This window comes from Neolamprologus multifasciatus, chromosome 16 (genome assembly GCF_963576455.1).
Source record: "Neolamprologus multifasciatus chromosome 16, fNeoMul1.2, whole genome shotgun sequence".
Taxonomy (NCBI): domain Eukaryota; kingdom Metazoa; phylum Chordata; class Actinopteri; order Cichliformes; family Cichlidae; genus Neolamprologus; species Neolamprologus multifasciatus.
This window is the reverse complement of record NC_140454.1, coordinates 29,545,728-29,559,221: the sequence shown is the minus strand read 5'-3', so window position 1 is coordinate 29,559,221 and position 13,494 is coordinate 29,545,728. Positions and strand designations below refer to the sequence as shown.

The 13,494-nt window shown below is 41.6% G+C and overlaps 1 protein-coding gene across 1 annotated transcript; it reads right to left on the bottom strand.

Annotated features, from left to right (window-relative positions):
* Nucleotides 1-3,554: 3,554 nt before the first annotated feature.
* On the bottom strand, nt 3,555-12,458 carry LOC146501043 (paraneoplastic antigen Ma3 homolog). Its single transcript, XM_085136061.1, has one exon. It carries the CDS (start codon nt 11,167-11,169, stop codon nt 9,577-9,579), a length of 1,593 nt encoding a protein of 530 aa, XP_084992187.1. The 5' UTR covers nt 11,170-12,458; the 3' UTR covers nt 3,555-9,576.
* Between the last annotated feature and the right edge of the window lie 1,036 nt (nt 12,459-13,494).

The following is a 13,494-nucleotide window of genomic DNA, read 5'->3' as shown; positions in this document are numbered from 1 at the left end:
CGCCTCTTATTAAGCTCGAAACCTCAGTCTCGCACACAACTGACGTGTACTCATGGGAGTGTGCAGGCATCGCTTGCAAAACACGTTGCTTTTCCATCAGTATCCATAAAAATGTTTTGGCTATTATTATTTTTCCATAATCAATCATAAGCAATGTTAGACTCCACTTGTACACTGCAGTCTTTTGGGGATCGGGGATTTTCCGTTACTGGCTGAGCTAAACTAATCAGCTATTTATTTATTCACATCAAGCACAGGTTTCTACCAGCACTGTTATGCTCTTGTGAATTCAACACAAGATAAACCCGGATTTCTGGGAAGGTGAGCACGGAGTGGCCACATTATTTAATTTCCCGTGAAACATCTTGTGTTTTCGGATTAGTGTTGGTCTTTGCTCAGCATCTTCCTTCACAAAACAATACGAAGCGAACGGAGCGGCAGCCAAAAAGACACAATAAACCGAAAACCAAAACATTTATGAAACTTCTGAGGGATTACCAATCTGTGGTAACCATCCATTCTCTTGATCCGGCTCTCTTTTGCTTTAAATGTTGCAGCAGGATTGTGTGCTGGATTTGTTTTGGATGTTATGCCGTCCTTGCTGTGTTTTGATATACCGGATCTTGCTGAGAGCTGCCCTCATGTTCCTCCAGCTTCACACAGTTTTCTTTCTCAGGTTTTAAGAGTCGAAGCGTCGTGGGAAAACCTACTGACCACTCTTTCATCTTTCCTCTTAGCTTTTGCCCTCTTATATTTTTTATTATTACACCTTTCGGAGCCATTTTCCACCCTTCCTTCCTCTAACTACCTCCTCCTTATCTCTCTTGTCTTTATTGTTGTTTCCTGCCCCTGCTTTTGTGCCTTTTTCTTCCGAGTCATTCTGCGCTTTATCGTCATTACTTGCATGTCTACTTCACACACCGTCTACAGTAAGCAAAAAAACGCACGTGTTATGCCATGCTTCTGCTTGGAGGGTTGGGATACTGAGGGGGGGGTAATGGAGGTGAACTCTTAGCCAGTGAGTCATTCTTTTCAAAAGCAATGATGTCATCCCTTAATGCTGCTGAAAAGTTACCTGATTTAAAGCATTCACCCGTGGTACACTCCACAGTAAAAACACAGAGTGGCATTAGGACTGTCTTTAAAATTGCAAAGCCCTACTCGCCCCCCTTGTTTTCTCTCCTTCACTAATGGTCTTGCTTTGTTCGTTCTATGCTTAAAGGCCAGATGGTCTGATCTGGGTGGCGTGCTGTGGGGATTGAAAGAATATATAAGAATAATACATGTGAGCCAAGGCGTGGGTTGGGGAAAAACAAAGGCAAAGCAGACATAAGTGATTGCCTCATATGCAAAGCCCGTCCCCTTGGCATGACTTGGAATTCATTTTTGCAGCAGGAGTGGGCTCATTGCCGGGGCAAAGTTCATTTCTTACACCTAGATAGTATACGGGCCATGCATGAGTTCCTAAACAGCAGCTGTGTTTACATCCAGACTACATGCATACAGGAAAAACGGCTGCTGTCCTGCCACTGTGTCTTCTTCCTCTCCGCAGCTTTCATCTCACCCCTATACTGGATTTTTCTAGGCTTGAAAGGTTTAACCCTTCAAGCGCCTTGACTTAAAGAAAACGATGACAGGACGCGTCAGTATTTCATCGTCTGCGTTACTTTGGAGCCTTTGCCGTCATTGTTCGAAACACCTGAAGTATGTCTGCATGTAAGTCAGAGATGCTGTCCAGTTGATTTAGGGTGGAAAGCTGTTCAGGAGCGCTCTCAGTGTTGGGAGGCATCTTAACAGCTGAAGTTCAAAAGGTCAAAATAGCTTTTCAGATTGTGCTAAGACACCCTTTTTAAAAAAAAAAAAAAAAACAAACAAAAAAACACAACCATTCTACTTAATTTCTTTATAACCATCTTTTCTTTCACTTATTCTGTGATACCTCCCCAGGAATGTCATCAGGCCAAATCTACTGAAGGAGATGGGCTCTGTCCATATCAAAATAACCATAGCTCAGTAAGGAAGGGTCACACATATGTCTCATTCACTTGGAACAAAGGGACGTCATGTGATGCTAAACTGATCCAAGGATTTCCGTCGCTTTCACTATTAGAGTTGAGAGAAGTTCAGCTTTTCAAGGACCAACAAATTCACCGCACAGCAAATAACTTTGCAAATAAGGTCACTTACGGCTCAGAAAAAGCAAAAATGCCTGGACAGTACTATGAGTTCATTAGCCTTAAAAACAAAAATAAATAAGCATAAAAAAAACCAAACTGTCTTTTAGGTTACAGAAAGCAAGACATGGAAATTTGCTAAATTATAGTATTGATTATTAAAAAGAAAAGAAACTCCCCATTATTCACTTGGCTTGACTCTAGGTTCCCCTTCCTTCCCCTTGGAAAGCTTTAAAGCTGTTCGAGCGAGAGTGATGAATGTTCTCATAACCGCAGAGGATTTCAGAGCTGAAGCAGAGGAAGCACAATCAAACCAAGACGGTTCAGAAAGCCGCTGCGAGGTGAAAGTGCTGCCTTTCGTCTGACAATTGAAAGAAGTGTCATTAAAACACTCACTATGTTATGGCTAAGACCTTGAAAGCGAAGCAGACGTGTTATGTTTATTATTCACTTTAAGGAAACAAAAGTTTGCAAGAGGTCAGGGAGGAAACACTGAGCCTCGGACCATTCTGAGCCGGGAGGATGGCAAAAGCAATCAGCTTCTTCAGGCTACTCAGAGTTCAGGCTGTTTTTTTATTTCCAGTTAATCCAGGCAGCGACAGGCGAACACGGTTATAGCCTTTGAAATGAAGTTCACCCCTGTGCCATCCATGCTTGTAAAAGGCATGCATTACTCATGCACAGTGAGATGAAACTATGATGGTTTCAAAAAGGGACAGAATGTCTGAGCATCCATGAACATAGCCCAATTTGTTGTCACCAATTTATTAACTCAAGCAAATGCTTATTACACCCAAAAGGCCAATGCATATGTTTCATATTGAGGGGTCCTCACCCTTCAAATGTGTGACCTCACATAATTATCCCACAACATAGCAATAAAGGACATCTGTGAGAGCACAATGTGATTTTTGTGAAAACATAAAGAAACATATTTAAAAAAAAACACCACAATGCCCTACTTTGTTAGATGTCACTGTTTTGCTCATTTGTCTTTCTTTTTTTTTCTCTTAGCAAGCCTTCAGTTCATGCTCCCTCTTTTTCCTTCCTTCTTTCTTCAGCTGCCTCTTTCTGCCCCTTTCCCTCACCACCACCATCACACACCACAGAGCCTCCCTCGACCCCCGTCCTCTAAGCAGTCTGTTTTACTTTTCCAGCTGTTGGTAATCACGCAGGTGCCTGATTGGCTGACAAGCCCAGCTGCTGGCTGATGGGAAGGCCTGTGTGCGTCCAGCTGTGCGGTTTGAGATGGAACGTAGTCAAAGGGAAAAGGTGACAATCACACCGGACTCCCACGCACCCCACCTCCAATATTCACACAGGCAAGACTCTGGTTGGAAGGAAGTGATTAAACCTGCCAGCTCCCCCCCCCCCCACGGATTGTTCCTTAATATGGTTTCAAGTCCTCCTCATAAAAATTACAGATTGCATGTTAGACAAGAATAATATAAAGTGTATTCTATCACCATAATAAACTACACGCCAGCAGAGTACAATGGACTCCAGCATGAGTTGGAGACAAGCATATTGCCTGTTTGTCATATTTAAAACTCCACTAATAATTTTACTTTACTCGAAAAATTTATAAATGTATTATAGAGGAAGTCTCACATATGATTTAAACTAATAAAAATTTTGATTTTTTTTTTTCTCACCGTTTTGGAAACCCCCTTCAGCAGCAGCAGAGGTGATCCTAGAGTCTACAGGGGCCCAGGGCAAAGATGTCCGCCCACACCCTCCTTCAGTAATTCAGTCAAAAACTACATTTAGCCAATTGTACTTGATCAGATCTCATAAATGATATCATATAGCTGAGGAATGGGCATTAAAAGCAGGCTGTGGTAGATATCCACTGAGTCATCCCGTTTTATATCTAGGGGGTAAAAACACCAAGAGCCCAAGTTGCAGGCTGGTAAACAGGCAATGAGACAACATTAACCAGAAGGAACCAGACAATTATTCCCTATAAAAATGTGGCTTTGTTACATTTTTCACTTTGTTTGGATCAAATGACACTACAAAACAAAACACACAGGTTGAAAAATCCAAATTAAAGGATACCAAACGCATGCAGATTTTGTTAATTAATTCATTGTCTCAACTAAGAGTCTATTAGGTTTTATCTATGAGGCACATATTGGGCTAATATGTTAAATGTCTTACTTAACTCACTTACCTGGGTTTCACAAAGGTTCTGGCGAATGATTCTGTCTGTCAGGACGTCACTTTGTGTACTTGAAGGGAGAAATGTGGTGCTTGGAAGTTGTTATAAATACAGGGGAAATACTTCTAAAAATCTGCTTGTTCCTCACAGTGACTCAGTGTTATTGTGTATACCTGTCACAAGGCTGGGTTTACTCTGACTGCCCATATTTCACAAGAAAAAGTCCAGTTAAGTGCAGAAAATCAATCCCTGAGTGTATAAATGTAATTTTGTGGAAAGGTCACACTGAGAGCCATTCCTGGCCTACAGTTCTTGCTCCTACTCATGTCCAATTAATAGTTTCCTAATACTACCCTCAGTATCCAAGTGCAGCTGTCGGATTTAGACAGAACAGAACACACCTCGCTTTCGTCTCCATGGAAAAGTTGTGTTAATGTGTAAGGTTTTAAACTACTTTGTCAGGATATTTCATATTTATTCACAGTTCTTTAGACAAATGTTAAAGGTCTAATGTTAGGGCACGAAGGAGTTGCAGCTGGGAAGATATTGTGAAAACTGACTTTTGGAAGTCTTTCAGTCCACATTTATTTGAAGGCAGAGGTGACTGGATTAAGAAAGGCTTTACTCTAAATGATTAAAGAGAAAAACACAGAGTTTGACAGCATGTCCTCGAACCTTAGCTACACACTGAATTGATTGCCAGTAATTCATATCTACAACCATAGGGGCTCATGTGGTTCATAACTTGTTTGGCAACTTATTTTTCAGAGGTTTTAGGTTTATTGATTTTAGTTAGTAGGGTTAGAAAAACATGATCCTTTAGTTTAGGTCAGAAACTTTGACCCCACGTCTTAGAAAACAAGCTTCATCCATCCACAACAAGTTTCTCCTTCATTTCCTTTGACGCACTGATGAATTTATCCCCACCGTTTTGAAAAGACTGGATATTTCTTCCTGAACTTACGAGTGTACAATTTTTCCCACACATGCAGCACATTTAAAGCTTCTTTTACGGTTTTTCTGTTGAGCTCAGAGTGACAGAGGCTTGTTGTTGGGCTTGTGGGCTACCAAGACTACCAAAACCCAGCCTAGTGGCACCTTGGGCTGTGTCAGATGACAGTCCCCTAAAAGATGATAGCGTCTATCAAACATTTCTCCTGGTTTGTTGAAAGTTGTTTATTTATCGTAGCTGAAGCTTCTCAGTTTTATTGTCAGCAATCATTTTACTAAAAAGGAAGTTATTTATTGTAAAAATAAAAAAATAAAGGCTGTTTTTCTAAAGATGCTCCAGTTTTGTATAAATAACTAAGCCAATGTCTTATTTTCACCAGAGTAAACACAATAACCAGCACAAGCACCACTCTTTTGACCATTTGCCATCCTTGAAATTTTAGGACTGGTGTGATAGTTGTCTGGAAAGCACACAGTGGAGAGGTGGTAGGAAAGAGGCTAACAGGTGGGTGATTCATTTGTATGAGTCAGCACAAAGCTGAGCTTGTTAGTGGAAATTGTGACCTATAACACTGCTGAGGACAAACATCGCAGAACGACACCAGTTTCTAGTACAGAGTCAGTCAGTTGCAATTTATTATTCCCAAAATGGCATCAAATGGTAAACATAAAGGAAAGCACTGATCTCTAAACTAATGATTCTCACAATGAAGGACTAAATGGAAAATCAGTGGCAGCAGGTCTGATGGAGTGATGAGTCCAGATTTGATTTTTTTTCTTCTTTTTTTTTCTTTTAAACACAGTGAAGCATCTGTCATTTGGATTCAGCACATAAAAGTCCATAAGCAAAGTTTCAAATTTTATCTCCAAAGCAGATGTTGACCATGTTTTTGATGAGTCAATGTCCTGTTGATTATGTGAGAGACTGGAAACTGATCTCAGACATGATTTTGACACTTTTTATGGTTAAATGCTCTAAATTGTTGATGTGAATATGTCAAATAAAACTGAAATATCATTGGACTGAACTGTAAAATATTTTCTTTTTTCTGCCTTTGCAGAATGTGATCCTGTGGATTTACAGTCACAGTATCATATCTGGGGGGAAAAAGCCCCTCTTCATTTGTCAAGCACTCGTTGCTGCAGGTCACACCCCTCTAAGTTAAATTTTAACCCTTAGATTCTTCCGCACCACAGTTGTCCAAGCATCATTATCAAGCTACATACGAAAGCCTCTCATCATGCTATTCTGGATTCACACTCTTAATGAAGTCTGAACCGCGGCCATCAGTGAAGTCCAAAACCTGATTGCGAACTGTTCAAAACCATTTCCTCTGGTCATAAATCTGGTCTGTTTGGACTCATTATCTTTCCAAACTGTAAAACATGAATCAAGCGGGAATTAGCAAAGTATTGTATGGAGATTTTTTTCTTTTTTTTGGCCCTGAGGTACTTAACAAATGTGTTTTTAGTAACCCTCTGAGAGCATCTTAGCCGTGAGACCTTTCTTTGTCATCACTGCAGCTGTCCTATGACCTGAACCTTGCACAGTAGTTCGGTCTCTTTGGGCTGCGGCAACATGAGAATGGGGAGTGAAAAGACCCCATTTTTCTCTTTATAATTAGACATGTGCTATTAAAAAAAAAAACACTGGAGTGTAAATGGGGTGAGTAGCAGTTCCTATTATTTAGCTTAGGAAATCTATTAAATCTATAATGCTCAAGTAAAGAGAATGTTTCTTGTGCTGTGGGTGGACCTGGTTGGCAGGAACATTATGGCCATTCCACGTCTTTAAACCCTTAAGGTAAACTATGAATTTCAAGCAAGGAGGCGATGATTATCATTGACTTGTGTAATGCCGTTTGACATCTTTAATGTCTTTAATAAACTGTTATTTAAGTTTGTGTGAATGCAATTGACAGAGAAAATGAATATAAAGAGGTTCGGGCTGTAAAGACTGGAAACCACACCCTTGGCAGATGTTGACAGAGCGTATAGACTGTCTACAGTAAGGGTGTGTTCCTCGTATTACAGCCTATTGATCAGTTGTGTTTTTCCAGACTTCATTCATAGAAAAATTGGAAGCAGCTGCTCGATCTGCCTCCTCTGTTTCACAAAATCTGCTGAGATGTGTGCACTGAAAATGTTTCTGGATTTAGGAGAAATGTTTCAACCACATTACCTTTGGATGGATGTCAGCTATCGTTCTGCACAGCTCTGTTCTAATCACGGTCAATAGGCTGTCCACTTGTTAGCTTATTATTTACATTTTTAGGTGATTTAGGATCTTCCTTCTTGCTTTATATTTCAAAACTTGTCAGATGGGGCTGTTATCATTCCACGCTCACATTGCCTGAGAAGATCACCGTGAGCTATCCAGCCATCTCTACCCAGGTTTTCCCTTTATCAAAAAGCTCAGTTTGAAACAGGTCAGTTGCTGCGGTAAACTATGCTACATCGCTAACATGTTGTGAAGCTTTTTAACTTCAGAAGGTCAGATTAGATACATTATGACAGAGATACTTAAACCGTCCTAAGACTGAAATCTAGGAGAAAATCCCATAAAGCAAAGACAGTGGTACAACATAATGTGGTGTGTTGGGAGCAGCTAGTTGTCTCCCATCATGCCTCGGAAGCATGTGTTATCAGTTAAGACGTAAAACTGTGTATTTGCATTTGCTTTTGTTACTCTTACGACCAATCCGGTTGATATTCTGGTGTAAATTCACTGATAGTTGTTGTTTTGATGGAGGAAGATGTTGCACCGTGAGCGAGTTCATGTGTGGGGTTGTTGTGTGACCCGTTCAATAAAGACCGCCCCCTTCCTGCTTGGAGTGGAATAACAGGCTCAACCTCTGTGGGTTCTCAGTTGTTGAGATTCCTCAGTTTGCCACAATAACTTTCTTTTTGCAAGATTTTTGGAAAGGTTTTGACCCTCTCTTAGCTTTTTGACAGCAGACAGGATTGGATTATAAAACCAAAAGACACCGCACACACACATGCTAACAACTTTGAACTAACCTGGTAACACACACTCTGCTTTACTGTCCTTCAGGAAACTAATGAGGACTGATTTGCAACATGAGCATCGTGCTGCAGTCAAAAAGCCGGGATACTAATGACTGAGCCGATAAAGTCATCAGGAATTTTTTAAATGAGGATATAAATCAAACAAACAGCTCATAGTTCAAGATATACAACTTGATGTCTTTTTGGTCACGCCCCTGGCTATCAGAAACAATGGTTAAGTTGTTCTTATATTTTTCAGCTAAAGTTGAGAGTTCAATCATCCCAAAGCTCATGCAATAGGACAGGTTGTGCACAATGATCCTTTAATAGCATATATTTCAGTAATACGACTCTTCCATTCCGGTGTTAAGGGGGAGTTACCAAAGTTGAAGTTGAATCCAGAAGTTACAGGGCTAGGAGGCATACTGTCATGACTCCTTTCCTGACACTGAATAGACTGAATGGCACTGATCTCCGCAATGACGGCTTTGGCTGGGAGAGTTACATCGTGTTCAGACTGGTTGCAGATTACCACAGGTAAGTGGTATGGCTGGTGAGAAGGGAAATCCATGACACAAGACGGGACCATTAAGCCACCTGGCAGAGGCGACGAAGTTGGATGTTCCACCAACACAGCCTTCTCGGCCTGGAGGCAGCGTCCAAAAATTAACCCCTCCAAGGCAACAGTTTTTCCAGCTGGGATCGTCTGTGGTCCGTCAGTGTGCAGTTTGATGATTCCGTGATGACTACTGTTGGCCAGTCTGTACCGTTGCTCAAGAATTTTCAGCACCGTTCTGTATCCATGAGGGGCTGGAAAGGAGGGTTGTTGGTCTGAGAATGCTTTCTCATATGCCAAGTCCAGAGTGTTTGTACCAATCAGTATTGATGGCTGTTGAGCTGATTGGACATCGGGAACTACCAGAGCAAGTGTATCAACAGCTGTGGTGGAACCCAAGAAGTCGGGAGGGAAAGTGACATTCATCTCCACATAACCAAGGTATGGAACAGCTTGGCCATTTGCTCCTTCTATCTCCAGGAGATTTCTCAGAGGTTGTATCTCTTGGTCAGAAAGATAATCATGGTGGAAGGAGTGGGAGATGGTGGTTACCTGGGATCCAGTGTCTAACAGGCAGTTGAATACAGTTCCTCCAATTGTGACCTGTGCTGTACTTCTGGTTCCAATGAGTCCTTTAGGCAATGTAATGGAATGTCCATTCTGCTTGTAACTGGGACATGGGTCGACTGCAGCCTCCGTCTGTCCCTCCACAGAGACTGCATCTAGTTTGTTGACTTGTTATTGCTGTCCCAAGCCTGCTGTCTTTTTTCAAGTTGTTTCTTCTTTTTCGTAACCAATGTCGGGTTCGGAGGGTTGGCGCATCCTGCTGACATGTGCCCATCCTCTCCACATTTAAAGCAGTAGCCTGCTCTAGGCCGGGAACTGTTTGCACTGCTGCTGGGTCTTGGTTGTGCTGATCTGAGTTGAGGTGGTGCTGGCTTGGAGAACTGAGAGTTCTGTGAGAGAAGAGCAGCCATTTGACTCTGCAGTTTCTGCATCTGTTGCTTCAGCTCATTAATGGCCTTGGTGTTTGAATCGCTACAAGCACATGTGCTCTGGGAATGAACAGCGGCACGAGGCTTGGATGCAGTTAGGTGTTTCTTCATGAGATTCTCCTTGGCCAGCTGTCTACCCTCCTCAGTTCGAAGCAGTAGGAGGAACTCTGCAAAACATGGGGGATCGCTCCTCAAGTTCTCCAACTGTAGTTTGTTTATGATGTCGCTATCCCAGCATCCTCGACAAAACTGCTTGAGTAAATGCTTGTTGAAGTCTGAAGACAAGATACCACCTCTTTTCATCACAGTGTTTAATGCGATTTGTAAACGTTGCAAAAAAGCAGAGGGTTTCTCACCTGGATCCTGTAACGTATTCAGGAATTGAGCGAACAACTCCTCACCATCTTGTACTAAGGCAAAAGCAGAATCCAACACGTTTAAATAGACAGATGGAATTGTGTTTGAGCCCAGTCCTCTCACAACATCTGCTGCCGGAGGTAGCAAACTTTCAAGGATGCGACGAGTGATCTGTAGAGGTGCCAAATTTGGGTCTGCTAACAGCAGTTCAATGTGAGAGTTCCAAGTCTCATAATCTGTTTCGTTGGCTGGTTTGGGAACCTTCCCAGAGAAAGGACGAAGTCTGAATGCAGGTACGGTGTCTGTTTTTACAACATGCTCAACCACTACTTTTTGTATTTCCGGGGGGTTCATTTCAGTCTGTGACAGTGAATATCTTTGTGGATGTGGCAGTGACCCTTGTTGGTCAGGTGAGGGATTGTTGGTAGCTGTCTCAGGGATTGCGGAGTGTCCAGACAACAACCCCTGCTGGCCAGGCAAAGATGGTGCAGGCTCTACAATTTGAACTGAGGCTCCCTCTTCTAAGCCACTGTCTTGTCCCATTCCTTCCAGATGCTCACTAATTTGTCCCATCATTTCCCTCAGAATATCTGGAAACTCCCTGCCGCTGCGGCGTGCAAGTTGCTTGAGCTCGCCGAGGTAATCTGCAGGGGTCTGGACTCCTGCTGTGGCTGTGCATTCCGCGGCAAGCGATTTTACACAAAAAGTCAAAGCAGAGTAATTCTCTGACTGATGAGTATATGGGAAAAATGTATTAAGAGCAGTTAACGCAGAACTATCAAAATATTCAACGATCAGGTTTTTGTAAAACACGCTGTTTGTGTCATCCACGAAAATAACCCTTTTTATACGACCGTATTGTTTCAAATAATCAAGAATTTCCTCATCTTTCTCAGTGTTTGTGGCACCAGAAACAATGACAGAATGTGCAATATTGACCCCACTTTCCTGAATAAACTTCATTTTTTCTTGTCGCGGACCTTGTCAAAACCACAGAGAATACCAAATATCCAGTTACATCAAATAACAAACACTCATTCACACATCAGGCTCCTGGCTGGCTCGCCACGTGTAACGCAAAGTTATTTAAGGACTAGTTTTATTGCAATGGATGAGTTTACTGACTGACGCGCAGAAGAAGTAGTTCTTTATGGAGCCTAGATGGTGTGAATGATGAGACCAAAAACTGAATATCTTGTGCCAAAAATATATTGAATAAATGGGGGAAAGGGAAAGTGGAACAAAATAATTAATGCAACACACAACATAAACGAATGCCCACAATTAATTAGAAAAGTAATTGCTGTGATTTTCTGTGCAAGAGTCCTTTTGTTAAGAGTCCTTTTTGGTCCTTTTCTTTTTAAAGTTCACTTTTAAGGCATTCCTCCTTAGGGTGCAGCTTCATACAATGGGGAAATATGTCCGTAATCCAAAGACGGCAACGTGGGGGGAAAAAACAAAGAATGGTCCTACCGGCTCGCCACTTCAATATGAAGAAGATCAGTTCAGAGGGGGGGAAAAAAACCTGACCTGTAGGTCAGAAGAATGTCCATTAACACATCTAATTCGATTCAGGTTACCGGTAATCAAATACATTTTTCCGCAGTTCTATGTAACAATGCAAATCATGCATCATGAATCATCATCCATCAATGTACAACAGTTAAATTATTAATTATTATTAATCATCTTGGCTACGTAGCTTAATCTATACATTCCAGTAGCGTTCGCTACAACCACATACAAAAACAACAATAAAGAAAAACAACTGTCTAACAGACAGCATAGCCGGATTCAAGGCAACACATAACAATAACCATTCAATCCCACTTTGTTCCAAAGTAAGCCCATTAAAGTGCTTAAGTAAATAAAAGTGTTCAAAAACAGCGGTTTTCGAACTGGAGTTCTGCTCGCGGTGGGAACGCCGCCGAACAAAGTCATTTTTAATCGCGGAAACGATCGACTGCTCACTGACAACCAAAAGGCTGTTTGTGGTAGGTATTAAGGACACTTACCGCTGAGGTGAAATGAGTTTATAGATGAATTGAGGGGAGAAAACGCCTTGTTTCCCAACGCCGTTCTAAACGCCATAAGCTTACAGCCACAGCAGGAGTCGAACCCGGAAGTATCCCTACACAGCCGGTTTTCAGAGTTGCCGCGACGTGGAAGGAGCCAATCAGGAGAGGGACCTCAAATCAGCTGACGTGGGTCATGTGACCGGGAGTAGTTGATATGGGTTACATTTAGATTGTCAATTTAGTATGTTTCACGACCAGACTACGGTCAGGGGAATGCCAAATTCTGCCAAAAGACTGAAACTAAGAGTGGATGTCAACCTTAATTTCTAATGTGGGTGTGAAATTTCTGCCCATAATACCCTGCTTTATCATCCACGTTATCTAAATGGGACCATAAATAAAAACTGAATATCATGCTTTGTTAAAAAGATATGAAAATCAAGGCTGAGACCATAAACTCAGGTCTACTCGAACTAAAATTTCATTTGTGCTTTTCTTCTATCAGACTTTGGCTATCAAACTGGGGCTCCATGTCTATATTTCATATACAGTCTATGACAGAGATGAAAGTGCTGAATTTCCAAAGTGGCTGTTAAGTAGAATCATAAATAGTTTAATCAGTGGAATAATTTAGCTTTTCCAAGCTTTCCACACCGGTTTAAACAGTTTATTTACAATGCTAATACTTGTTTATTCACTCCAGCTTAAAATAAAAATTTGATGAGTGATGAGTGGAAATAAACAGCACAGCCTCTGCTATTGATTATAAATGCAACATTTTGGTCAGAAATGGCTTTTAAGGCATTATGTAGGCTTCTTCTCATCTTTTTTTCTCCTGTTTGCTTTGGCAATAGAAAGTTGCCTCATGACAGAAGTCTGTTGATTATTACATTAAAAAGGGGAAAAAAGAATAAAAATGCTATATATTGGCTTATTTATAGTATATTTAACCTAAAAAATAAAACAGTTGAACATCAGACTGAACATTACTTTTTGGTCATAATCAAAATTGGCTGTTCAGTCTTTGCGCAGCCAGGGAACCGTCAGCCAGAATTAATGGATTTTGGACTATACACCTCTGCTTGTGTTGGCAATCTGCAGATTTTCAAGGAGAAGTAGTGGGCGCTGCTGTGATGTGACAAACAGCAAGACAGCATCGGGTTGCAATGCAGTTGTCTGAGCGGCGCAGGCTTAAGAAAACAGACGTGCACCTCCTGCTGTGGTCACATGTTTGGGCGTCACAACGCCGGTTACCAGTTGTGATGATCAC